Below are 25,487 nucleotides of genomic sequence, written 5' to 3' on the forward strand. Positions count from 1 at the left end.
ATCCTTTATTGAAGCGATACCTAGTTGTTCACAAATAAAAATATTTTTTTTCTATCTTTCCTAGTAACTCCATATATTAACATTCTCATCTCGGCAACACAAACTTTATATATATGTTGCTTCTTAACTACCCTTTTATAGTCGTTTACGCTTCGATATAACAAATAAAGAGAACCGCTGATCTGCAGACCCGCAGGCTTAGGCTTTGCCCCTCGCAATTAGGGAGCCTATGCCTAAAAATGCAACCGGACAAAATCACTTTAGAAAATAATTTTCGAATGGCATATACAACCAATGATATTTATAGAATAATAAAAATAATTTTAGAAAAATATTATTTAGTTTTTAAAAAAATTTCTATTGGTTTTAAAAATGCATTGACAAATCAACTAATCGAATTAGCAAGAGTAAAATCTTTGAGAGAAAAAACTATTAGTACAAAGTAAAAAAAAAAAATCAAGGGAATAGTCGAACTCCAAGCTTGATATGCATCTAACAACTCCATTTTAAATTTGGTGATAGTATGAAGGTGTGATATGCAATAAAATTTATAATTTTTAACAAAAATCACGAGTCAAATATTAGCTACTCTACTATTGATGATAACTTAAAGCAAACCTTTAACACGAGAGGATAAATATGAAATGAAATCAGATCAAACATAACCTCTTGAATTAGAATAAACTCAAGCATGTGGACAAGGGGGGGCGATAAAATGAAAATAAGAGATCATTTGCGAAGAAAATGATCTCTTATTCAACCTATCAACTAAAGGGACTATAGGAATCGAAACCTCCATCGTCATCGATATTGATTATGATTTATAATTTTACTTAATTTTATATCAAAAATTTTAATTATATCATAATTATCATTACATATTTTGACTTATTAAGTTATTATGGATATACATCAATATTTAAAAATTTAAAAAATAAAAAATTATATTATAAATTAAGTTTAAAAAATATTTGATTACAATCAACTGAATCAGAATCGAAATCGGGGATTAAAACTAATGATTCTGGTTCAGTTCCAGAGTTAAAATTTAATCGATTCGTTTTTAATTCTAAATTTTTAAAAATAAAAAATCGATGATTCTAAAATCAAAACAACGATCCTAAAATCGAAGCCGAGGATGCCGTCGATCACATGCGGCTCCGTCATGTGATCGCATCCGGCTTTCGTCGCCAAGGATACCGTCGAATCTGGAGCCCTGCCGCTTCTCCACGTATACCCTGCCGCTTCTCTCCTTTCCTCTCACTCCGTTTCGGGAGTAGAAAACAAAAGCTGAGAGCCCCGAGAGTGAGTGACCCCACTGTCAGTCTTTTTTAACCAAGCGGATACAAAGACAGATCAGGCCTTCTCCGCGAGCGTCCGAGAGATAAAAGAGCTAGTCATCATCGTCGTCGTCGTCGTCAAGCGTCATTGTCTCCACCGTTTCCCTCCTGTCTGCTTCTCCTCCGCGCCCAGGAATGTGATGCCCTACGGAAGGCCATTTTGAGTGTCCCCGTTCATCACAAGGCCACGAAGTGAGGAGGTGGCAGTGCTGGTGGTGGAGGACGAGGAGAGAGGAAGCGGAATGACGGAGCTACGGTGCTAAGAAATTCCGTAGCAGTGGGTGGGGAGTGAGCACGCCAGAGGGAGGGATGGGCGAGAGCGGGGGCCCGACGATGGCGCCGCTGAACGTGGCGGCTCTGAGAGGAGAGGAGAGGTGGCGGCACTTCGACGACTCCGTCAACGCCGTCTCATTTGGCTTCGTGGCCACCGCCATCCTCATCTCCATGTTCCTTGCCATGGCCATCTTTGAGCGCTTCCTCCGCCCCAGGTCCCCTCTCCTCTTTTCTTCCGACAACGGCCAGCGCGGCGGAGGAGGGCCTGTCTCGGCTTTCCAGAGGGGGACGCTCTTGTCCGCGGATCTGGAGGCGCAACCCCAGGGATTCGCTGGCAAGCTCGATTATCCTTCGCCCAAGGTACGGACTAATTTGAGATTTATGCTGATTAGCGCACCAATGCACCATATCATGCTAACAACCTACTTTTGCTGCTGCTGTTATGTTTAACCCTCATGAGTTACGCCCTCCAATCCTTATTCGTTGTGGATAGATAATGAAATTATGCCCCTTCCTTTTGATCTACTACTGGTCACACGACTCGGCCTAAGTTCGTTTAGCTTTCTCTGGATCTCATCTTCTTTTTTCTTTTTTACTCCGTCTTCAACCTTTAATGATTGGTTTGGCTCAAATGGGCTTTTGTCATGACTCATAACTGCGCTGGACAATTCTAAACGCTTCTAACAACTTGTACCCTTGTTTGGACTTTGTTTTCTCTCTTCGTCGACAAGACTCCGGAAAACGTTCGAAAGATAAGAGGGTTTATGTTTCCACAATCTGAATTTTCAACGGACCACTTGTAAAGCGGCTGATCATTTTTCAACAAGATATACTATCTTTGTACAGGACCACGTCGGATTGTATATATTGTCCTGTTTCTGATATCAAATGGAATTGAGAAAAAGGAATATGCAGTAATAAATGACCCATTTGTCATCTATCGACAAGGAAACAGGCATCCGTAAGGAGACAAGAATGTCCTCTGATAGCGTCCAAAGTTTAAAAAAGAGGTGCTCTGGAGTCCCCATCGTCCCCCAGTCATTCCATGGCTGAGGCACTTGCACAATGCCTCCTATAAAGAAGTGACCTATCGAATAAAAATTAGTTTTAAGCTAATTTGTACCAAAAAAGTTATGTGATAATTCATTGGGATCATTATTCGTATGTTATCTTATGCAAATTGGGTTGTGTGGTCTCAATCACCACAAGGATTTTCACCTGAAAGTTATGTTTGATCTGATTTTTACAGAAAAGTGACATTGTTAACTGTTTAAAGTCCCAGTATTATGTGCTTGCAGCCTAAATACTGGTATTATAAACCTAAGCCATTCAATTTCATCCAAAATTAGTCTTCTTTTAATTATATTTGGATCTGTATCACAACCATCAAAACCCCTTAGATTTGTCAAACTTATTGGAACTGGGTCAAATGCAATCACAACAAGCAGAATCTAACAAAACTATTTGGGTTTTTGGGTGGCTCTTGGCTGAAAACAATTTGCTTCATTCAAACTTTAGACCCTAAATCCAAGGAATAAAAGAAACAAGGTACAAGCATTGCTCTTAATTTTCAAACACTGCTAATTTTCCATTTCATTATGATGCCAAATATAACATTTCACTTGTTTAATAAATTCATTTTAATCGGATCTATGCTTTTGTAATCTGTGAAGAGGCCTTAACATGAATGTAGTAGGTGATGAATCGTTGTGTTTTTTCTTGTCCGTGGCAATGTTTTAAAAAAAGAGAAAAGTTAGGAAATTTCGGTGAACTTTGACCATACACCTCTTGGTAACAGTTTTAGAGCAAGCAAGCTCTTGCCAACCTTTTGCTCCATTAGTATCTTGATGCAAGCCTTATTTTGTTCAAGATGGGTCGGTGAGAGTACAATTCGAGTTTGAGAAATGCATCACGGATGAAATGAAATATTTTATGGCTAATCTGAGTCAATCTACTCAAGTTGGTTATGTATCATGGCAGAGATAAATTAACATGAACAATGACCTTGCCTAGACATTCGAAGACTAAAAACATGCAACTGGAATTGGGATTGGATTGCCTAGGACAAAAAAACACTGGCTGGAATTTTTTATATTGCATTGCAATCATGTCTCTATCTAAAAGCGGCATGGATGAAAGCCCAATCATACACTTGTGCAGCTCCTCATGTTCTCCTATTTAAGGTCTTTCATCTCTTCCAGGGCTTCCAATTCAATTGCAGCAACTTCATGATGATTAGCCTCAATATAAATTTAATTGCAAGAATCATGACCAGCTCATCATTGTCCCACTAAATCAAGTTGTAGGTTCTAATACTTATGATAGATATGATGACATACATGAGCTCCTTATGAGTATATTCATTTCGAAGGAATTGTGATACTTATATAACTAAAGAAATTGGTTAGCTGTTTCACAATGGGTAATGGTGGTTTTATGGAAATAATATATTCGGAAGGCAAAAGTTTATGCTTTATTATTTAGCAACATATGAGGTATTGCTTCTTTGTTTGGAGTAGTAATCTTGTCAAAAGCTTGAATAACTCTTTAGTGTGATGACAAACAACTTGAGATATGGAGACTGAGTTCCTGATCTATGATAAATAAACTCAGACGCTGTTTCTCGCCAAAGGCCTTTTATTGTTTATCCATGATGAAATCCAGAAGATGTATAGAAGTTTAAACTCAACAGTTTTGAAAGCTTGGTTTAGTGCATCTGCTATGTTTTCTTTTAACTGGGATGCACCATCCTATCTAGGCCTGGCATACAAGGTATATAAGGAACTTATCATTAATCATTCTAGACCAACCAGTACAGTCGAAATATGAATCCTTGGTGCTCACTAAAGATTGAAAGCTTTCCTTTATCTTAAACAAAAGATACATCCCAGCTAAACTATGTCTGGTTGGGACTCGATTCTATCCAAGAATATTTATGCACTCAGGATTTATGCATTGCCCAAAAGGATACAATATGAGTGCATGTTGGTGTAAATACTATTGTGAGATGCATCATTATTAGCAATTTTGAATGCCTATTTGTGCATTTTATATAGTTTGTTTAACCTGGATATGTATATTATATCCTTATCAGCTTATTCTGGGGTGTTTCAGGTAAAAGAAAAAAAGAACTGCAATGTAACAAGATAAATCATGCAAACTATAGACCTATATTTTAATTTTCATTAATACTTTGTGTTTGATTTTATGTTGTGCTGGTTTTATATCTTTGATCATTTTTTCGATACTGTTGAAGTGTGATTGTCATGATAATGTATTTATCCTATTAGACTAGCAGCTAGAGCAAGGAATCATAGTCCATCTTACAGTGTATCTAGAAGATAAATATAAGCAGTTATTCATCATGTTATTTTCAATGCCATAATTTCTCTAAAATGTTATATGGGAATGTTTATTCAGATGAGAGAAAATAGTGTCAGAGGTTGAATAAATAAAAAGGAGCTTGTGTAAAATTAGAATATACCTTTTTGCCAATAACAACAACAAACCCGTAAGTCCCAATTATTTGGGATCGGTTACATAGATCTTTTGCTGCTATTGAGATATGTAAAAAGTCATATGTTTAGTTAAGTTCAAAATACTTAAATATTTATTTATAGTTCTTATTAAAGTCTTTTTAGGTATTCCTTTATCTTTCCTCGTATCACTAACATTAATCATTTCATCTCTTCTAACTACCACATCCGGAGGTCTCCTAAACACATACTCATACAATCTTAAACAATTTTCTCTCATCTTATCCTTTATTGAAGCGATACCTAGTTGTTCACAAATAAAAATATTTTTTTTTTATCTTTCCTAGTAACTCCATATATTAACATTCTCATCTCGGCAACACAAACTTTATATATATGTTGCTTCTTAACTACCCAATGCTCAGATTCATAAAGTATTGTTGGTTTCATAATTGTCTTATGAAATTTTTTTTAATCTCAAAGATATTTGATAATCACACAAGACTCATGACGCCTCTCGCTATTTTAACCATCATGTTTTTGTATAATGAATTATATCTTCATCGATCTTTTCATCTTGTTGAATAATTTGTTTAAGATACCTAGAGTCTTTATTTCAAGAAATTTCTTGTCTATCAAACTTAACTATATTATTCTGTCTATTACTAGAATTACTAAAATTGCATCTCATATATTCAGTTTTAGTCTATAATTTAAAACCTTTAGTATCTAAAATTTTCTCTATAGTTCAAGTTTATAATTAATTTCACTTGGTCTCTCATTAACTAAGATAATATCATCAACAAATAATATATACTAGGGACTAGGGAGGTCTATCATATAAGTGATTGGTAAGTTCATCCATTATTAATATGAAAAAATAGGGACTTAATACAGATCCTTGATGTAATCGTATGCTAATTGGAAACTCACTAGACACACTCTTTATAGTTCTAACACTAGTAGCTACATTATCATATATATCTTTAATAACATCAATATAATTAGTAGATATATCTTTTTTTTCTGAAACCTACCATAATAAATCTTTAGGAACTTTATTATAGCTTTTCTCTAAGTCAATAAAAAGCATATGCAAATCTTTCTTCTTCTCCCTATACTTTTTCATTAATTGTCTTAATAAATAAATAGCTTCTATGATTGATCTTTCAAGAATAAAATCAAATTGATTTTCAGAGATATTTATTTAAAGTCTATTTTATTTTCGATAACTTTTTCCCAAAGTTTTATGGTCTGACTCATGATTTTAATTTCTCTATAAATTAAACATTTTTGTATGTCACTTTTATTCTTGTAAATTGGTACTAAAAACCTCTTTCTCCATTCATGATCTTTCTAAATATTATGATATTGGTAAATAAGTTAGTTAACCAAGTTACTCCCTTGTCCCCTAAGTTTTTCTAGACCTCAATAGAGATCCCATTAAGTCTCATACTCTTAGTTATTTTCATATTTTTTATTACGTCTTTTATTTTACTAGTTCTAATTTTATGAACAAATATATGATTATTAAATCTATTACTACTATTTATCATTAAATCTTAGTCCTATGTGAAATATTCATTAAATAATTTATAAAAATAATTTCTTCGTATTTCCTTAATCTTGTTATCATTAACAAATATTTTTTTATCTTCGTTTTTAATGCTTCTAATATTATCTAAATCTGTATACTTTCTTCCCTAGCTTTAGCAGTTTGATATGTATCTTTTTTACCATCTTTAGTATCTTGTTTATTATAAAAATTATCATAAGCTTTATATCTTATCATACTAACCATTTTTCTTTTTTTATTTTCTATAATAAACATCTAGTACTATCAACTTATGTTGATTTACTAAACTTTCCCCAGGTATAACTTTACAATTCTTACAAATAACTTTATCTATCTTTCTAGTGAGAAAAAAATTTATTTGACTACACCACCATCTTCATTTCTCTCCCATAACTAAAGCCGCCATGCACCCTTCTATATTCACCATTTTCTCTATATGACTATTCAAATTTTCTCTAATTATAAGTTTTTTGGTTATAGATATTTCCTTGAATGATAGAGAGGAATAATCTAAGCTTTCCCAAAATTCTCTTTTGATTTGATCATCTAATCCGACTTAAGGGGCATAAGCACTAATGACATTCAAATCATTATGTCTTTTCATAAATTTTAGGACTATTATTCTATCGTCAAATCTTTTTGCGTCTTCAATATTGTTCTTAAATTTTAACTTTCTTAGTATATAAAATTTTAAATCGAGTACTACCAATCTCTTTAGATTTTTCCTCTACCCACTTAGTCTTTTGTAAGCAAATACTATTAATCCTAGTATTTTAAATCCAGAACATACCTTTCTGCAATTATCTACAAATCCTAGAATGTAGGTTGATTATGTTAGGGGCAGAACTGGATCCCAATCAGCCTGGTGGTAAAGAAATACATACGTGAGGTATACTATCTGGAAAGCTTAAAAGAATAAGTCATGCTCTCATAAATCAGATGCTTTTTACCATCTCATGTCTATCCTATACAAGTCCATTTGCTTAGACCATCTGCTCACTAATGAATATCAACACTTCCCCATTCAATTATGATACCTTGGTCATGGTTCTAAATCTTGGATGCTAGACTCATATAGGTCCCTTGATGGTCCAGTATAGGTCCTGTATGCACCGATATACCAATTTATTGTCCGTTGGTGCACATATAGCACCAAAAGGAGGAAAAGGAGAAGAGTAGGAAATGGAGGTAAAGGCGGAGATCAAGGAGGAAGAAGAGGAGAGGAGTACATGGCAAGCCAATAGCAACGACATTCGGCACAAGAAGTAGTTGGGCTACAGTGATGGCCAAGGGCAAGCGTGGATGGTGTGAAGAGGTGAGGTGAGCGCACATGTGCGAGAGAGAGAGAGAGAGAGAGAGAGAGAGAGAGGTTTTAACCCTAAATAAAAGACCTATACAAGATCTGAACCACCTGAAAAAAGGTCAGCTTGTAACCCGGTTCCCAATTGGGCTGGTAAATACCACTCAGTATGGACCGTTCTAGAGAGTAGAACCTTGACCTTGATAATAACACCCCCTGTGTGACCTTGTTCGAGTCAATCCCACATGCAATGATAACCCAATTATGCATTCCTCGAAAGTGCATGGTGCCAATCCACAACTCAACCATCTAAACATTGAGTCGGTATCAAGCTAGACAATCAACTGCTTATTTGTCTCTTAAAGCTAGTCAGCTGCTCAGAACCAACAGCGTCGGTCGGCTTAATCACCATATGTATAGGAGTCTGTCACTATCTATCATCAATTCCATTACTTGTCTGCCATAATTAAACCACTGATTTTGAGATCACATGTTGAGGAGAGAACTGGTTCCCAGTCAGCCTACTTGTAAAGGATACATTCAGGCATCACCAAACCCAAAATCATAAGCCTCGTGGACTCTCATGTCATATACCCACTTACTATTTCACGTGATCATAATGGTGAGGTTATTCATTTAACCCTCTACTCAAGTGTACACCCAACAATTTCCCCAACACACTCTGGAGAAACTCTAGGGACTAATTATATTTCAGTACGCCTGGGTTGTTTGCGGATCTTTTTTTGTCAACTTTTGTGTTATCATAACAACATAGTGGCTATTATGTCTTCCATTATTAACCTAATCAGTACAGTATCTGCGAAGATGAAATTGAACAATGAGTTATTTTCGAATTCCCAGTTCTGTTGAACATGGTTACATAAAAGTATCATTATCAATATGAAAAATCATTTTCAGCTTACTAGTATATCTAAAAATTATATGAATGATGAGCCCTCTTGCAGCACATTAGCTGGGAGACTTTGAACTAGTGTAAGATCTATTTGAAACACGAACAGTAACAATTAAATTAGGAAGCAGGTGAGTTTAAAAGAGACTTCTTTGACTTCAGTGAGAGAGGCTTCATTGATTCAGATTTCTTTGCATTTAAGTATAGATAACAGACCAGAACTGGTAGTTTCATATATATAAGTGTATATGTATATGAGTATGATATATTGATGCTGTTTAGTCTCTCTGGTTTTAGTTTTTAAAATTTTCAACACTGTTGTGCTTCCTATATGATTCACTTTATATCCTCTGATACAGAATTAGGTTTTAGCATAGATGCTGTAATTTTATAAAAGCAATACCTGCAATTTAGGCAGTCTAATCCTTGGAGGTCGCTCTACTTATAAAAGACATACCTTCTTTTGCATCAAAGTATCATGTCTACCATGTGTAAATAAGAGAAAGCTACGTAGCATCTGATTGTCACCCATGATATACAAAATAGGAACCACTTTATAGAAAGCTATTTATTAGTTCCCTGCTTATAATTTTGGTTAAATTTAGGAGGACATAGTTATGTAAAAGTTTTAATTCAGTAATAATAATATCATAACTAGTGGGCAACAGATGCTCAGATGAAAGAATTTAGTAACCAAATCCATCTATCTGTTTAAGATAGTTACTGACTGGTACTTGCTTTCTATCACTGTTATTTATGTTCTCTTTCTTGATCAGATGTCGATCTATTCAAAGGAGGTACCAGTGCTGATGCCCGGGCATAGCGTGCCCACCTTCATTGCACATCCTGCTCCTGTTCCCTGCCGACCTGAGCGGATCCCATGGCCTTCTCATCAACAATACTCAATTAGTGGATCTCCCTCAAATTTAGGCTAGTGAACATCAAATTCAAGTTGAACTTGGTTCCATCTGCGGGACGTTCTGCTATCTGGCAGTGTCTCATCTTGTTATAGAACTCGTTGCTGTGGTTAGATAGGCATTGCCGGTGTCTGTATAGTTGTTTTCTTTGGCTTCAATCAAGTATGCTGCCCCTGTTGCTCACTGTAATAGAGAGGTAGCTTTCTTAAGGCAAGTTTTTATGGGTTCTACTTGGATACTTTGAAACAGTTGTTAGCTCATTGCCCTTGTTTCAGTCTGTCCAATGAATTTGTTTAAGCTTTTCCATGAGAAATTAATTGGTTCCAGATGAATTTCCTTTGTTTGGCCTTCCAGTTTCGTGCGTAAATGAGTGCAATCCTTTGTTAGGGAACTGAACTTTAAGCTTCTAAGAAGTGGTTTGATTTTTTTTTTTTAAAGATTTTTTATTACATCTATTATTAGAAAGTTGTATGAAAGCATCCATGTTTAGATAATGTAAATTCTACAGATGTGTGTTTAAAGGTAATTGCATAATTGAGCTGTATATATATATATATATATATAGTGTCAGTTGAAGGGGTCTCAAGAAAAGGATATTGTGTTAACACGAATTAAATGGGGAATTAGGAAGAGCAATCAGCAAGGAGGACCCAAGTTATGTTTATCCATGGGGTCAATATTAAATCTGACCATGCTCTTGGTTAGTGTTGAAATAAAAAATGGTTTATATGTATGTGTATTATAAGCCTATTACTACCATGGACATTAAAATGCAGTCACAATTTATCAGTGTGGAAAATTAAAATGTGGTTGCTGAGAATGCTTGTAGGGTTCTCATGTTTGCACATGTCTGTCTCGTCCTAATAATGGAAAGTAAGATCAACCAGAAAACCATTGATCTGATGGTGACCCTTTTTGTTTTTTTCTTCTACCAGTGATTCATGTTAAGCTTATATATCGTCATTTCTATTTTAGATCAAGTGAATTAAAAATTGTTGGCTGCTATGTTTGAAGACAATTCTCATCATGAAGTTGTAAACCCAGCAAGGGTCTCTTCGGACGGAGTTCAGCTAACCCAATTGGGTAGTCTCAAGGATGGCAGTTGGTGTGTCTACTCGAACATGACTTTTTCGGAACGGGAAAGACACGCCGTTGCGTTGGCGCCCGTCGACACGCCACCCCCGTAGCCATGGAGGTTGTACCGTGTTGACACGGACTTAGCTGGTTTTGCCTAAGTCGTGCGGCACCCTTGCGTGTCCGTCCGCAAAGGTCAGCCTCCCCGAAGCCTCCCATTATCCCTTAGGACCAACAAAAGAGAGAACGGGTTAGCGTTCTTGTGAGCATAGCCACCTTTGCCGTGAGTTCCGCCACAACATCCTGTAGGTGCTGCACGGAGTCCTTGGTGTCATCGGACAGTCGGTCGACTAGGGCCTCGACCTTGTCGATCTTGGACTCCGCTTCCTCTTGCGAGCTCTCTACCCCAACAAGTCTTTGTTGGCCATGGTAGAGTTCCTCCATGCTCGCTTCCAGAACATCCAGGCGGGTTTCCGCCGTCGTGAGTCTCTCCTTATGACTCTTTTTCCCAGTTAGCGCACCAGATTGCGCTTCCTCCGCTCGCGGAGAGTTGCCAACTTCTCGCTCATCCTGTTCGCTGCCGCGATCCTCATGAGCGGCTCCAACAACATGAGAGCGAGTGTGCACATGCAGCCCACCTGCGGCTGTTTGGGGCAAGGGTCCGGCTTGCCCCGTCTTGCTTGATTCGCCACGATGCTTTGCCATGGTGAAGTTGCGAAGTTCGTTCGCTGTTCGATCGAAGAGCTTGCCCGCTCTGATAGCACAATGTCACGACCTTAGCTGGAATTGCCTAAAGCGTGCGGCACCCTTGCGGCTAAAGACGCGAACTTAGCTTGCGTTGCCTAAGTCGCGAGTCACCCGTGCGGCAAAGACGCGAACTTAGCTTGCCTTGCCTAAGTCGCGCTTCGCCCTTGCGATCATGCTCCGCAAGGATCAGCCCACTTTGTAACCTCTCGTAGGTCTCGAAGGACCTGTAAAAGAGAAAGAGAGTTAGATCGAAAGTACGAGCAACGGACAAGTCCCGAAGTCTCGCGAAAAGGAAAGCTTTACAAGCAATTCGTCGAACACCTTGTGTGCACAAGAGAAAAGAGGGAGAGGGAGAAAAACAAGGCTTTCAAGGATGAACGAACAGCTGCAAGCCCACAAACAGCCGCTCACCTGGTCCCGGGCGCAAAACCAAGTTCCCGTAAAGGTCACGTGCGAACTTGCGAAAGAGTGTTCAACGCCCGGTATATAACCGAAGCCCCATCCAGCCATGTGCCACCCGGGGGGTTCCTGGGTGCTGAGATGGCTGACATTTTGGTGAGCGGAGGCAGAACTCCGCTCACCTCCCGCGGCAGGCGAAAACGGAGCCGTTTTGGGCTGTTTTGCTCGGTTCGGTGAGCGATCGCTTTGCAACGCTGCAGCTTGTTCGAACTTACATATTTACAAGCAAAATGACCCAAAACCATGGGAAAACATGCTGTCAAGCAGCTGTACATGCGGGTGTGAGCGACGAACGGTTCGTTGAACGGAGTTGTTGCGGGTGCGCGACGATCGTTCGTGACATTCTCCCCCACTTAAACTGTCGACGCCCTCGTCGACGCTTGTTGGTAGTTGTTGATGACTTCTTCTTCATGTCGCAGGGCGTCTTCAGGCTCCCAACTGGCTTCAGTTCGGGGAAGCTTTCGCCACTTCACCAAGTACTCTGTCTGCTCCGCTCCGTTGGGTAGCTTTATCTTGCGATCCGCCAGAATGGTTTCCACTCGCTTCTCGTAGGAGGCTGTGATGGGAGGTAGCCGAGTTGGAACACTTCGAGAAGCATCTTGCGGATCTGAATGGTAGGCCTTCAGGTTGCTGGCGTGAAGAACGTTGTGAATTTTGAACCACGCCGGTAGCTGCAACTTGTAAGAAACATTGCCTACCCTGCTGATAATTGGGAAGGGTCCTTCATACTTGCGCACCAATCCTTTGTGGACTCTTTTCCTGAAGAATTGGAGTGATGCTGGTTGGAGCTTCACCAACACCAAATCGCCAACTTTGAACTCTTGTGGTCGCCTTCCCAAGTCTGCCCACTTCTTCATCCGTTTTGCCGCCTTCTCCAAGTAAGCCCGCGCAATATCGGCATTTCGATGCCACTCCTTTGCGAAAAGGTAGGCTGATGGACTACTCCCAGTATACCCAATTGCCATAGTGTGCGGAGTCGACGGTTGTTGTCCTGTGATAATTTCGAAGGGGCTCTTGTTGGACGCAGAGCTCCGCTGCAAGTTGTAGGAGAATTGGGCGATGTCCAACAGCTTCACCCAATCTCGTTGATTGGCACTCACGTAGTGCCGGAGATACTGCTCTAAGAGCGAATTTATTCTTTCAATCTGACCATCCGTCTGGGGGTGGAGGCTTGTAGAGAAGTATAACTTTGACCCCAACAATTTGAATAGCTCGGTCCAGAAACGTCCCAGGAACCGAGCGTCTCGATCACTAACGATATTGTGTGGGACTCCCCAATACTTCACTACACCCTTCATCATCAGTCCGGCCGCCTCTTCAGCTGAACAGTGTAGGGAGCAGCAATGAAAGTTGCATACTTTGAAAACCGATCGACCACCACAAGTATCGATCCAAGTCCCCCTACAGGTGGCAAGCTTGATATGAAATCTAAGGAAATGCTCTCCCATGGCCTTTCTGGTACGGGCAACGGCTCCAAAAGTCCCACCGGCTTCCGTTGCTCCACCTTGTCTTGTTGGCAAGTAAGGCATGTTCGAACATACTCCTCCACATCAATCCCCATCTTTGGCCAGTAGAAGGCCCTCTCCACGAGAGCCAATGTTCTGTGAATGCCAGGATGTCCAGCCCAAAGGGAATCGTGACACTCTTTTAAGAGTTCACGCCTTAAATTGTCCACTCGGGGAACATAAACCCTATTCCCTTTTGTGTAAACGAGTCCCTCCTGGACCCAAAATCGTCGTGCCTTGCCTTCTTTGATGAGCTGCATCAGGATAACTGCCTGGGGATCACTATACAGTCCATCTCTGATTCGGGAAAGGAAGTTGGAGTGTAACTGACTTGTTTGGCCTCTGCCCTCCAGTTGTGCAGCATTCACGCACTCCACCTTCCGACTCAGCGCATCGGCCACGACATTCGCCTTCCCGGGCTTATATTCCATTGCCATATCAAATTCAGCCAGGAAGTCCTGCCACCGTGCTTGCTTTGGGGAGAGCTTCTTCTGAGTTTGGAAATAACTCAGGGCGATGTTGTCTGTCCTCAGCACAAATCGCGACCCGAGGAGGTAGTGTCACCAAACTCGTAGGCAGTGGATCACCGCTGTCATCTCCTTCTCATGCACTGGATACCGCCTCTCGGTCTCGTTGAGTTTGCGGCTCTCGTAGGCCACCGGATGACCTTCTTGCATGAGTACTCCACCAATAGCAAAGTCGGAAGCATCTGTATGGACTTCAAAGGGCTCTCCATAGTTTGGCAATTTGAGAACTGGTTCTTCCAGAACAGCAGCCTTCAGATCTTGGAATGCTATCTCACATCTGTCAGACCACTTCCAAGGCTGCTCCTTCTTCAAGTTTTGTGGCGGTGCAACGCGGGTGTTGCCTCCTCCCGCATTTAGCGTTCTTGTGAGCATAGCCACCTTTGCCGTGAGTTCCGCCACAACATCCTGTAGGTGCTGCACGGAGTCCTTGGTGTCATCGGACAGTCGGTCGACTAGGGCCTCGACCTTGTCGATCTTGGACTCCGCTTCCTCTTGCGAGCTCTCTACCCCAACAAGTCTTTGTTGGCCATGGTAGAGTTCCTCCATGCTCGCTTCCAGAACATCCAGGCGGGTTTCCGCCGTCGTGAGTCTCTCCTTATGACTCTTTTTCCCAGTTAGCGCACCAGATTGCGCTTCCTCCGCTCGCGGAGAGTTGCCAACTTCTCGCTCATCCTGTTCGCTGCCGCGATCCTCATGAGCGGCTCCAACAACATGAGAGCGAGTGTGCACATGCAGCCCACCTGCGGCTGTTTGGGGCAAGGGTCCGGCTTGCCCCGTCTTGCTTGATTCGCCACGATGCTTTGCCATGGCAAAGTTGCGAAGTTCGTTCGCTGTTCGATCGAAGAGCTTGCCCGCTCTGATACCACAATGTCACGACCTTAGCTGGAATTGCCTAAGGCGTGCGGCACCCTTGCGGCCAAAGACGCGAACTTAGCTTGCGTTGCCTAAGTCGCGAGTCACCCGTGCGGCAAAGACGCGAACTTAGCTTGCCTTACCTAAGTCGCGCTTCGCCCTTGCGATCTTGCTCCGCAAGGATCAGCCCACTTTGTAACCTCTCGCAGGTCCCGAAGGACCTATAAAAGAGAAAGAGAGTTAGATCGAAAGAACGAGCAACGGACAAGTCCCGAAGTCTCGCGAAAAGGAAAGCTTTACAAGCAATTCGTCGAACACCTTGTGTGCACAAGAGAAAAGAGGGAGAGGGAGAAAAACAAGGCTTTCAAGGATGAACGAACAGCTGCAAGCCCACAAACAGCCGCTCACCTGGTCCCGGGCGCAAAACCAAGTTCCCGTAAAGGTCACGTGCGAACTTGCGAAAGAGTGTTCAACGCCCGGTATATAACCGAAGCCCCATCCAGCCATGTGCCACCCGGGGGGTTCCTGGGTGCTGAGATGGCTGACATTTTGGTGAGCGGAGGCAGAACTCCGCTCACCTCCCGCGGCAGGCGAAAACGGAGCCGTTTTGGGCTGTTTTGCTCGGTTCGGTGAGCGATCGCTTTGCAACGCTGCAGCTTGTTCGAACTTACATATTTACAAGCAAAATGACCCAAAACCATGGGAAAACATGCTGTCAAGCAGCTGTACATGCGGGTGTGAGCGACGAACGGTTCGTTGAACGGAGTTGTTGCGGGTGCGCGACGATCGTTCGTGACATTCTCCCCCACTTAAACTGTCGACGCCCTCGTCGACGCTTGTTGGTAGTTGTTGATGACTTCTTCTTCATGTCGCAGGGCGTCTTCAGGCTCCCAACTGGCTTCAGTTCGGGGAAGCTTTCGCCACTTCACCAAGTACTCTGTCTGCTCCGCTCCGTTGGGTAGCTTTATCTTGCGATCCGCCAGAATGGTTTCCACTCGCTTCTCGTAGGAGGCTGTGATGGGAGGTAGCCGAGTTGGAACACTTCGAGAAGCATCTTGCGGATCTGAATGGTAGGCCTTCAGGTTGCTGGCGTGAAGAACGTTGTGAATTTTGAACCACGCCGGTAGCTGCAACTTGTAAGAAACATTGCCTACCCTGCTGATAATTGGGAAGGGTCCTTCATACTTGCGCACCAATCCTTTGTGGACTCTTTTCCTGAAGAATTGGAGTGATGCTGGTTGGAGCTTCACCAACACCAAATCGCCAACTTTGAACTCTTGTGGTCGCCTTCCCAAGTCTGCCCACTTCTTCATCCGTTTTGCCGCCTTCTCCAAGTAAGCCCGCGCAATATCGGCATTTCGATGCCACTCCTTTGCGAAAAGGTAGGCTGATGGACTACTCCCAGTATACCCAATTGCCATAGTGTGCGGAGTCGACGGTTGTTGTCCTGTGATAATTTCGAAGGGGCTCTTGTTGGACGCAGAGCTCCGCTGCAAGTTGTAGGAGAATTGGGCGATGTCCAACAGCTTCACCCAATCTCGTTGATTGGCACTCACGTAGTGCCGGAGATACTGCTCTAAGAGCGAATTTATTCTTTCAATCTGACCATCCGTCTGGGGGTGGAGGCTTGTAGAGAAGTATAACTTTGACCCCAACAATTTGAATAGCTCGGTCCAGAAACGTCCCAGGAACCGAGCGTCTCGATCACTAACGATATTGTGTGGGACTCCCCAATACTTCACTACACCCTTCATCATCAGTCCGGCCGCCTCTTCAGCTGAACAGTGTAGGGAGCAGCAATGAAAGTTGCATACTTTGAAAACCGATCGACCACCACAAGTATCGATCCAAGTCCCCCTACAGGTGGCAAGCTTGATATGAAATCTAAGGAAATGCTCTCCCATGGCCTTTCTGGTACGGGCAACGGCTCCAAAAGTCCCACCGGCTTCCGTTGCTCCACCTTGTCTTGTTGGCAAGTAAGGCATGTTCGAACATACTCCTCCACATCAATCCCCATCTTTGGCCAGTAGAAGGCCCTCTCCACGAGAGCCAATGTTCTGTGAATGCCAGGATGTCCAGCCCAAAGGGAATCGTGACACTCTTTTAAGAGTTCACGCCTTAAATTGTCCACTCGGGGAACATAAACCCTATTCCCTTTTGTGTAAACGAGTCCCTCCTGGACCCAAAATCGTCGTGCCTTGCCTTCTTTGATGAGCTGCATCAGGATAACTGCCTGGGGATCACTATACAGTCCATCTCTGATTCGGGAAAGGAAGTTGGAGTGTAACTGACTTGTTTGGCCTCTGCCCTCCAGTTGTGCAGCATTCACGCACTCCACCTTCCGACTCAGCGCATCGGCCACGACATTCGCCTTCCCGGGCTTATATTCCATTGCCATATCAAATTCAGCCAGGAAGTCCTGCCACCGTGCTTGCTTTGGGGAGAGCTTCTTCTGAGTTTGGAAATAACTCAGGGCGATGTTGTCTGTCCTCAGCACAAATCGCGACCCGAGGAGGTAGTGTCACCAAACTCGTAGGCAGTGGATCACCGCTGTCATCTCCTTCTCATGCACTGGATACCGCCTCTCGGTCTCGTTGAGTTTGCGGCTCTCGTAGGCCACCGGATGACCTTCTTGCATGAGTACTCCACCAATAGCAAAGTCGGAAGCATCTGTATGGACTTCAAAGGGCTCTCCATAGTTTGGCAATTTGAGAACTGGTTCTTCCAGAACAGCAGCCTTCAGATCTTGGAATGCTATCTCACATCTGTCAGACCACTTCCAAGGCTGCTCCTTCTTCAGCAACTCCGTCAGTGGGGTTGCCCGCTTCGAATATCCCGCGATGAAGCGTCGATAGTAGTTGACAAAACCAAGGAAGGATCTCAACTCTGGCACCTTCTTTGGAGTTCGCCATTCCGCAACTGCTTGCACCTTCGACTTATCCATCCGAATGGAACCATCACCGATTCGATGCCCCAAGAATAGGATCTCAGTCTGAGCAAAGTAGCATTTCTCCCTTTTTACGAACAACGTGTTCTCCCTGAGAACCTTGAAAATCGTTCGAAGGTGCTTGACGTGCTCCTCGAGCGTTTGGCTGTAGACGACGATATCGTCCAAGTAGACGACCACGAACTTATCCAAATACTCCTTGAATAGCTGGTTCATGAGAGTACAGAATGTGGCCGGAGCGTTGGTTAAGCCGAAAGGCATCACCAAGAACTCAAACGGTCCATATCTGGTCACACAAGTAGTCTTTGCTTCGTCGCCTTCAGCAATGCGCACCTGCCAATATCCCGACCGGAGGTCGAGTTTTGAGAAATACTTCGCCTTGCCCAATTGATCGAACAAGTCCGCAATGAGCGGGATGGGATACTTGTTCTTCACTGTTACTTTGTTGAGGGCTCGGTAGTCGACGCATAATCGGAGGCTCCCATCTTGTTTCTTCTGGAAGAGAACCGGAGCTCCGAAAGGTGCTTTTGAGCTGCGGATGAGACCACCGCTTAGCAGTTCGCCTAACTGCTTCCTGAGTTCCACCAACTCTGGCGGGGGCATGCGGTATGGTGGTCTCGCTGGAGGCTTGACTCCTGGCTCCAACTCGATACTGTGATCCACGCCTCTGCGTGGTGGGAGAGTCTTCGGCAACTCGGGTGGCATAACGTCTTTGAACTCCTTCAGGACGTTCGCCACCACTGCAGGTTCTTGAATGGCCTCTTCGTTGAGTGGCTCTAGCTTCATCGCAGCCACAAATGTCAGTTCGCCTTTTCGCACCCCTTTCTTCAATTGTAATGCCGAAATGTGTTGGGGCTCTTTGGTTCCTCTCCGAGAGACGGGAACCACGCAGGGGTCATCGCCTCCCATCATACATAGGGAATTCAAGAATGGCATCGGCACCAACTTCGCCGCGTGCATAAACTCCATTCCAAGAATCACTTGGAAGTCATCTAGTGGCACGGCCATCATGTTGGTGTTCCCGTTCCATGTTCCGATTTTGATGGGAACTCCCTTCGCCAACCCGGAGATTCGCCTGGCCTCCGAGTTCACCGCTTTCATTCGGCTTGGGCTCTTCTCCAATGTCAACCCAAGTCGCTGTGCTTCACGATCGGCTATGAAGTTGTGGGTAGCGCCCGTGTCCACCATTGCACGGGTCGTTTGGCCATTCAGCTTGATGTCCACATACATCAGTTCACTACTTCCTGCTTTTTGTGCCTTCGTCTTCATGTTCTCCCCCACTTGACCCCGCATAGCGTTCAACAAACGCATTGCTCCCATTCGGGGTCCTTGCGACTCTTCATCGTCGCTACTGGATTCAGAACTGCTTGAGCTAAGGGCAACAGCTTTGCCCTTGTCCGATCGGGGAGGGTGGATGGAAGCCGTCAAAGCATTGAGTGCCTGTTTCTGTGGGCACTCCCTTACCATGTGCGGTCCTCCGCACAAGAAACATCCTCCCGGGTTTGAGGCCTTGCCTTTCGGGTTCGGCCCTTTATGGGAGCTCTTCTTCTTTTGTTCGCCCCCGAGCTCCTTCCCTCGAGAATGTTTCGGAGGGCGATTGCTTGAAGATTGTTTCCTTCTCGCTGGGTCTTCAGAGGAAACGAAGTTGGTGAGTCTTTCTGCAGCTGCAATTGCCCCGACCACGTCGGTAACATTCCTTCGATTCAGCTCTTGCTGAGCCCATGGTTTCAAACCATCAAGGAAACTGAACAACTTGTCCTTCTCGGACATGTCCTGTATGTCCAGCATCAATGCAGAAAACTGCTTTACATAATCTCGGATGGTGGTACTTTGGCGGAGTTGTCTCAACTTCCTTCTTGCGACGAACTCTGTGTTCTCCGGTAGGAACTGAGTTCTCAACTCCCGCTTCAAGTCTTCCCATGTGTCGACTCGACACTGACCTTGTTAGATCTCCTCCCAACGAGTTCGCCACCAAAGCTTCGCATCTCCATTCAGATACATTGTCGCTATAGAAACTTTGGTATCTTCAGAATCGGGCCTCGTAGCACGGAAGTATTGCTCCATGTCGAACAAAAAGTTCTCGAGTTCCTTAGCATCTCTAGCCCCTCCGTATCCATGGGGCTCAGGTGCCCTCAAGTTTTGTGGCGGTGCAACGCGGGTGTTGCCTCCTCCCGCATTTAGCGTTCTTGTGAGCATAGCCACCTTTGCCGTGAGTTCCGCCACAACATCCTGTAGGTGCTGCACGGAGTCCTTGGTGTCATCGGACAGTCGGTCGACTAGGGCCTCGACCTTGTCGATCTTGGACTCCGCTTCCTCTTGCGAGCTCTCTACCCCAACAAGTCTTTGTTGGCCATGGTAGAGTTCCTCCATGCTCGCTTCCAGAACATCCAGGCGGGTTTCCGCCGTCGTGAGTCTCTCCTTATGACTCTTTTTCCCAGTTAGCGCACCAGATTGCGCTTCCTCCGCTCGCGGAGAGTTGCCAACTTCTCGCTCATCCTGTTCGCTGCCGCGATCCTCATGAGCGGCTCCAACAACATGAGAGCGAGTGTGCACATGCAGCCCACCTGCGGCTGTTTGGGGCAAGGGTCCGGCTTGCCCCGTCTTGCTTGATTCGCCACGATGCTTTGCCATGGCAAAGTTGCGAAGTTCGTTCGCTGTTCGATCGAAGAGCTTGCCCGCTCTGATACCACAATGTCACGACCTTAGCTGGAATTGCCTAAGGCGTGCGGCACCCTTGCGGCCAAAGACGCGAACTTAGCTTGCGTTGCCTAAGTCGCGAGTCACCCGTGCGGCAAAGACGCGAACTTAGCTTGCCTTACCTAAGTCGCGCTTCGCCCTTGCGATCTTGCTCCGCAAGGATCAGCCCACTTTGTAACCTCTCGCAGGTCCCGAAGGACCTATAAAAGAGAAAGAGAGTTAGATCGAAAGAACGAGCAACGGACAAGTCCCGAAGTCTCGCGAAAAGGAAAGCTTTACAAGCAATTCGTCGAACACCTTGTGTGCACAAGAGAAAAGAGGGAGAGGGAGAAAAACAAGGCTTTCAAGGATGAACGAACAGCTGCAAGCCCACAAACAGCCGCTCACCTGGTCCCGGGCGCAAAACCAAGTTCCCGTAAAGGTCACGTGCGAACTTGCGAAAGAGTGTTCAACGCCCGGTATATAACCGAAGCCCCATCCAGCCATGTGCCACCCGGGGGGTTCCTGGGTGCTGAGATGGCTGACATTTTGGTGAGCGGAGGCAGAACTCCGCTCACCTCCCGCGGCACGCGAAAACGGAGCCGTTTTGGGCTGTTTTGCTCGGTTCGGTGAGCGATCGCTTTGCAACGCTGCAGCTTGTTCGAACTTACATATTTACAAGCAAAATGACTCAAAACCATGGGAAAACATGCTGTCAAGCAGCTGTACATGCGGGTGTGAGCGACGAACGATTCGTTGAACGGAGTTGTTGCGGGTGCGCGACGACCGTTCGTGACAGTGTGGTGGCAGCACGTTACCCTCAAACTTTTTTCGATCCAACGTCCACCACCCCTTATATCACACAGTCTCCTCAAAAGTAGCTCTCCCTCGAACGCCGTAGGCAACCGCAAGCCGCCGCCTCGTCTTCCGCCTTTGCTTTCTTTGGATTCCGAGAGAGCAAGTCACGTCGCTTTCGTCTTTTATTCGCTCATCGAAACTCGACTCGCGGATAAACCCAAGTGGTCCTGCGGTGTTAAAACCCAACAACCGCAGTGGCCATCGCTAGCTTTGGGGCTCCTCCATCGTCAAAACGACGGAACAAAGTCACATGTACATACATGTTCACGTTAGGTTCGCTGACGTCCCTTCTCCAACTGTTGTCGTCTTCGTCTCCCTCCCTCTCTTCGTCAGCTTGGTTGCAGTTCGATTTGGCATGCAAGGGAATTGCTAGGTCCTGTATTAAAAATAAATAAATCCCCTCTTTATACGTTGGCTGCCTGCGAGACATTCTTTTCCTTTCATCAAACTCACGAAGCTAACTAGCATTAAGGATTAGAATTCTTATGCTAATACCAGAGTCACCATTTCCAAAAAGAAACAAAATTAATAATAAAAGTTAGAGGAAGATGAAGCACTCCAGGGAGACGAAAGGGTTCTCCAGCGACTCCTTCGCTTCCCCTGCAGATCCCGCGGCCTCGCCGCCCACTATGCCCTCGTCTTTTACGCATAACTTCTTTTCTCCCTCGTCCCCAGGCATCTGCTGCTTCGTCCCGTTTGCCCTCGCCGCCGCCCGCTTCATAACCGGGGACACCGACCGCCTGCCGGATCTCTCCCCCAGGTCTCCTGTGGCCCCGGGTCTGGAAGCTCGGCTGCTCGCAAACTCTCTGGCGGAGTTCGTCCTGGCGACGGCGGCGTGCTCCGACCTTCTTCCCGCAGGCGAGAATGAGGATCTCCGGCTGCCGCAGCCGACGGCAACGCTCCGGTCCCTCCTGCAAGCGAAATCTCCAGAGACGGACCGCTTCCTTTGGTACTTCGCCGGCGAGCGCTCCTCCCTCGTCGCCCTCATCCCTGCCTCTGCCACAGCTCCTCGTCGCCTCTCCGCCGTGGTGGCGGAGGCCGAGAGGGTCTCGCTCTTCGCGCTGACGCTCCAGGCCTCAGATGCGTCCTCGGATATGGAGTCACAGCCGTTGCTGCTGTCGATCGAGAGGGGAGCAATGCCGTTGAGAGGAACACCAGTGGCGTAACCCTTTTCGATTATCTCGACCTCCTTGGAGTTGGCATCTTCACATGCGCTCGTCCTGGTGGTTGGTAATGGCGGGGTCGACCGCGGCCTGGGCGTCTCCAAGAGGACTTCTTTCACCGCCTCCTCTGCTTCGGTCTCTGGCGGCCGTGAATCCCTCTGCACCAACGGGTCGCGATGGACTGTGGCAGAAGCCGCAGCCGGCTTCCCCTTAGCGAGAGACTCTTCCCTTTTGGTGATACTACTACTGAAGCAGCCGCCCATCCTACAGCTAAGCTGGCATCTCCTCCAGCAGCAAGAACAGCAGTTACGGATGAACTTTTAGATCTTGGCGTATCTGAAAGGGAGGAACCTTGGATATTTTTTTGGTGTTTCTACCGTGAAGACAATGCAAGTTCCCGTTTCTCTTTTCGACATGTGAGGGGACGACGCAACAGAAGAATGAGATCCTCGTTATAGTCCCAAGAAGAGGGAGAGAGGATTCTTTTGTCTTTGGGTCAAAAAGTATGGGGACGGTTTAAAATGCATTGCGGTTACCCTAAAATATAAATCTTCATGTCCATGCCTTTTCTTTTTCTACATACATATATGCCTTTTGACTGACTTTAAAGATTATTACATGATTTTTATATACTATTACATTGTTTTACAAAGTGTCAATCTGTTCAAATTCGATTTAAAAATCTCTATAATCATCTAAAAAATCAATATTTATATCATAAAATTTTAATATTTATATCATAAATGAACGGTGTGATGCTCGATTGTTCTTACAAATAGGCTTAAAAATTTTTTAAGATTACATAAAAATTATAAAAACAATGAAATCACTATATACAAATATATATATATATATATATATATATAATGTTTGTTTAATATATTGAAATATGATTGTGATATGAATAATTTTAAATTTATGATATTACATAGTTAAAGCTTTATGGTATCACACACTTAATTTACAAGTGTAATACTATAAATTTTATCCAACTCACCTTCAACTTTCACAATCCAAAAAATATTGTATAAATAATTAATTCATTATTTTTAAATTTTTAATTATTTTAAGTACTTTTAGAGTACTACAACGATAATAACAAGGTTGCAAGTCTTAATTATTCTGGGTCAGATCATTTGTCGACACTAAGATAATAATTATAAAAAAATCATAATTTTAAGTACTTTTAGAGTCTATTTTAATATTTTCATCTTAATTTTGTAAGTGTAGCATAGTTCATTTAACCTTGCTCAACTCACATCAAGCTTTCACAATCGAAGCATAACATTATGGATTTTGAAGTCCAATTTGTTGGTAGATAAATCAGTTTGATTTATTTACACAGATGGTTTAATCAACTTTTGGGTATTTGAGTAGATCAGGATGCCCCTAGGTAAATATTGAATAAAGGGGCACTCTTAGCTAAATATTGATTGCAGATGACCTTTTGGGTAGATTACCCTCTTTTACCTTTTGTTTCTTTGGAGGATTTATCGAAGAAATCATCCTAATTTATTTTTTTTTCATCAAATGTATTGAAAACTTTAAGGTATGATATGTTTTGAAAACTTTAAAGTGAAGAAGTCAAATATAATATCAATATCATTTTTAAAATTTTCTATTCAGGAATATCCTATCGAATTTGTTATGTTTTCAATAAAAATTTATAGTCGAGTGTAGTTCAATTTATCTTCAAGCGTAACAAAATGAAAGTTTCTTCCAATCACATGAAACTTACGAGTAAAATATGACACTAATACTCTTTCTATTTTTTTAAAAAAAATTTAGAATGATTTTATGGCTATTTTAAAATATGAGTCAAATATGATACTAATATGCTTTTTATTTTTATTTTAGGATGATTTTATACGTTTTTTTTTACCTGAAATCTGGTGTTATTTTTGGTTGAATTTATAGTCAAGTGTAGTTTATTTTTTATTTTTAGTAATGACATGAAGTTTCTCTAAACCACTGTAAACTTTCATTATAGGAGTCAAATATGATACTAATACTATTTTTAGTGGTTTTATTATTTGATGATGATTTAAGAGGTATCTTATGTCGAATTTTACATGTTTTCAGCAAGAATATATAATTGAGTGTATTTTTATCTGTTGATGAGTGTAATAAGATGAAGCTACTCCAACCAAACTTTGGAGTCAAATATAATACTTAAATGTTATTTCCATTTTAGGATGATTATATGTCCATTTTAATATATTTTCAAGTTGAATCATTGTATTTTAGTCTATTTTCAAGTGTAACAAAATAGAGTTTCTTAAAGCTACCAAAATGTTTCACCATGAGAGTCAAATACAATACTAATATTCCTTACAGTGACTTTTACATTTTAGGACAGTTTTATGAATATTTTGTCGAATTTTACACTCCCTTAGGTAGAATCAGCAGTCAAGAATAGTTTAGTTCATTTTTTTATTATAACAAAATAAGTTCTCTAAAGTACTTAAAACTTTGATCATTTGAGTAATATATGATACCAATATCCTATCTTTTTTTTTTCATTTTAGGATGATTTTATGGGTATTTAATGTTGGATTTAATACATTTTAAGGGTAAATTTATAATCGAGAGTATTTTAATTTATTTTTTGAGTGTAACAACATGAAGTTTCTTCAAATCATCGAAAATAATTATCAAAAGAAGTAAAATATGATACAAATACATGCTCCATCATTTTTTAATTATTTTAGGGGTTTCTTATTTCAAATCTTGCATGTTTTCATGATGAATCTATATTTGGCTGTAAATCAATTCATTTTCAAGTGTAGCAATGATAAATTTCTCCACTCCACCAAAATCTTTATCATAAAAGTCAAATATAAGTACTAATACATTAATTATTTGGATATATTTTATGGATATTTTA

General features: G+C 42.8%; 2 protein-coding genes across 3 annotated transcripts; one reads left to right on the plus strand and one right to left on the minus strand.

Moving 5' to 3' along the window:
* Positions 1-1,318: 1,318 nt before the first annotated feature.
* On the plus strand, positions 1,319-10,124 carry LOC103991041 (uncharacterized). 2 transcript variants are annotated; one of them, XM_018828704.2, is made up of 2 exons: positions 1,319-1,973; positions 2,345-2,473. In XM_018828704.2, the coding sequence occupies exons 1-2, from the start codon at positions 1,650-1,652 to the stop codon at positions 2,414-2,416; spliced, it is 396 nt and encodes a 131-aa protein (XP_018684249.1). In that variant the 5' UTR covers positions 1,319-1,649; the 3' UTR covers positions 2,417-2,473. The 2 variants fall into 2 exon arrangements, with proteins under 2 accessions (XP_018684249.1, XP_009408681.2); XM_009410406.3 differs by lacking the exon at positions 2,345-2,473 and adding an exon at positions 9,652-10,124 and having other exon boundaries at positions 1,322-1,973.
* An 11,691-nt stretch (positions 10,125-21,815) lies between these two features.
* Positions 21,816-23,147, minus strand: LOC103991177 (uncharacterized). Its single transcript, XM_009410535.3, has one exon. It carries the CDS (start codon positions 22,861-22,863, stop codon positions 21,976-21,978), a length of 888 nt encoding a protein of 295 aa, XP_009408810.2. The 5' UTR covers positions 22,864-23,147; the 3' UTR covers positions 21,816-21,975.
* Between the last annotated feature and the right edge of the window lie 2,340 nt (positions 23,148-25,487).

The sequence above is a fragment of the Musa acuminata genome, chromosome BXJ3-7 (assembly GCF_036884655.1).
Source record: "Musa acuminata AAA Group cultivar baxijiao chromosome BXJ3-7, Cavendish_Baxijiao_AAA, whole genome shotgun sequence".
NCBI lineage: Eukaryota > Viridiplantae > Streptophyta > Magnoliopsida > Zingiberales > Musaceae > Musa > Musa acuminata.

Bases quoted from the DNA above. Each gene is read 5' to 3' on its own strand.
- LOC103991041 (XM_009410406.3), top strand. From the start codon at position 1,650: ATGGGCGAGAGCGGGGGCCCGACGATGGCGCCGCTGAACGTGGCGGCT. The intron at 1,974-9,651 runs GTACGGACTAAT...TTTCTTGATCAG, and splicing joins TCGATTATCCTTCGCCCAAG to ATGTCGATCTATTCAAAGGA.
- LOC103991177 (XM_009410535.3), bottom strand. From the start codon at position 22,863: ATGGGCGGCTGCTTCAGTAGTAGTATCACCAAAAGGGAAGAGTCTCTC.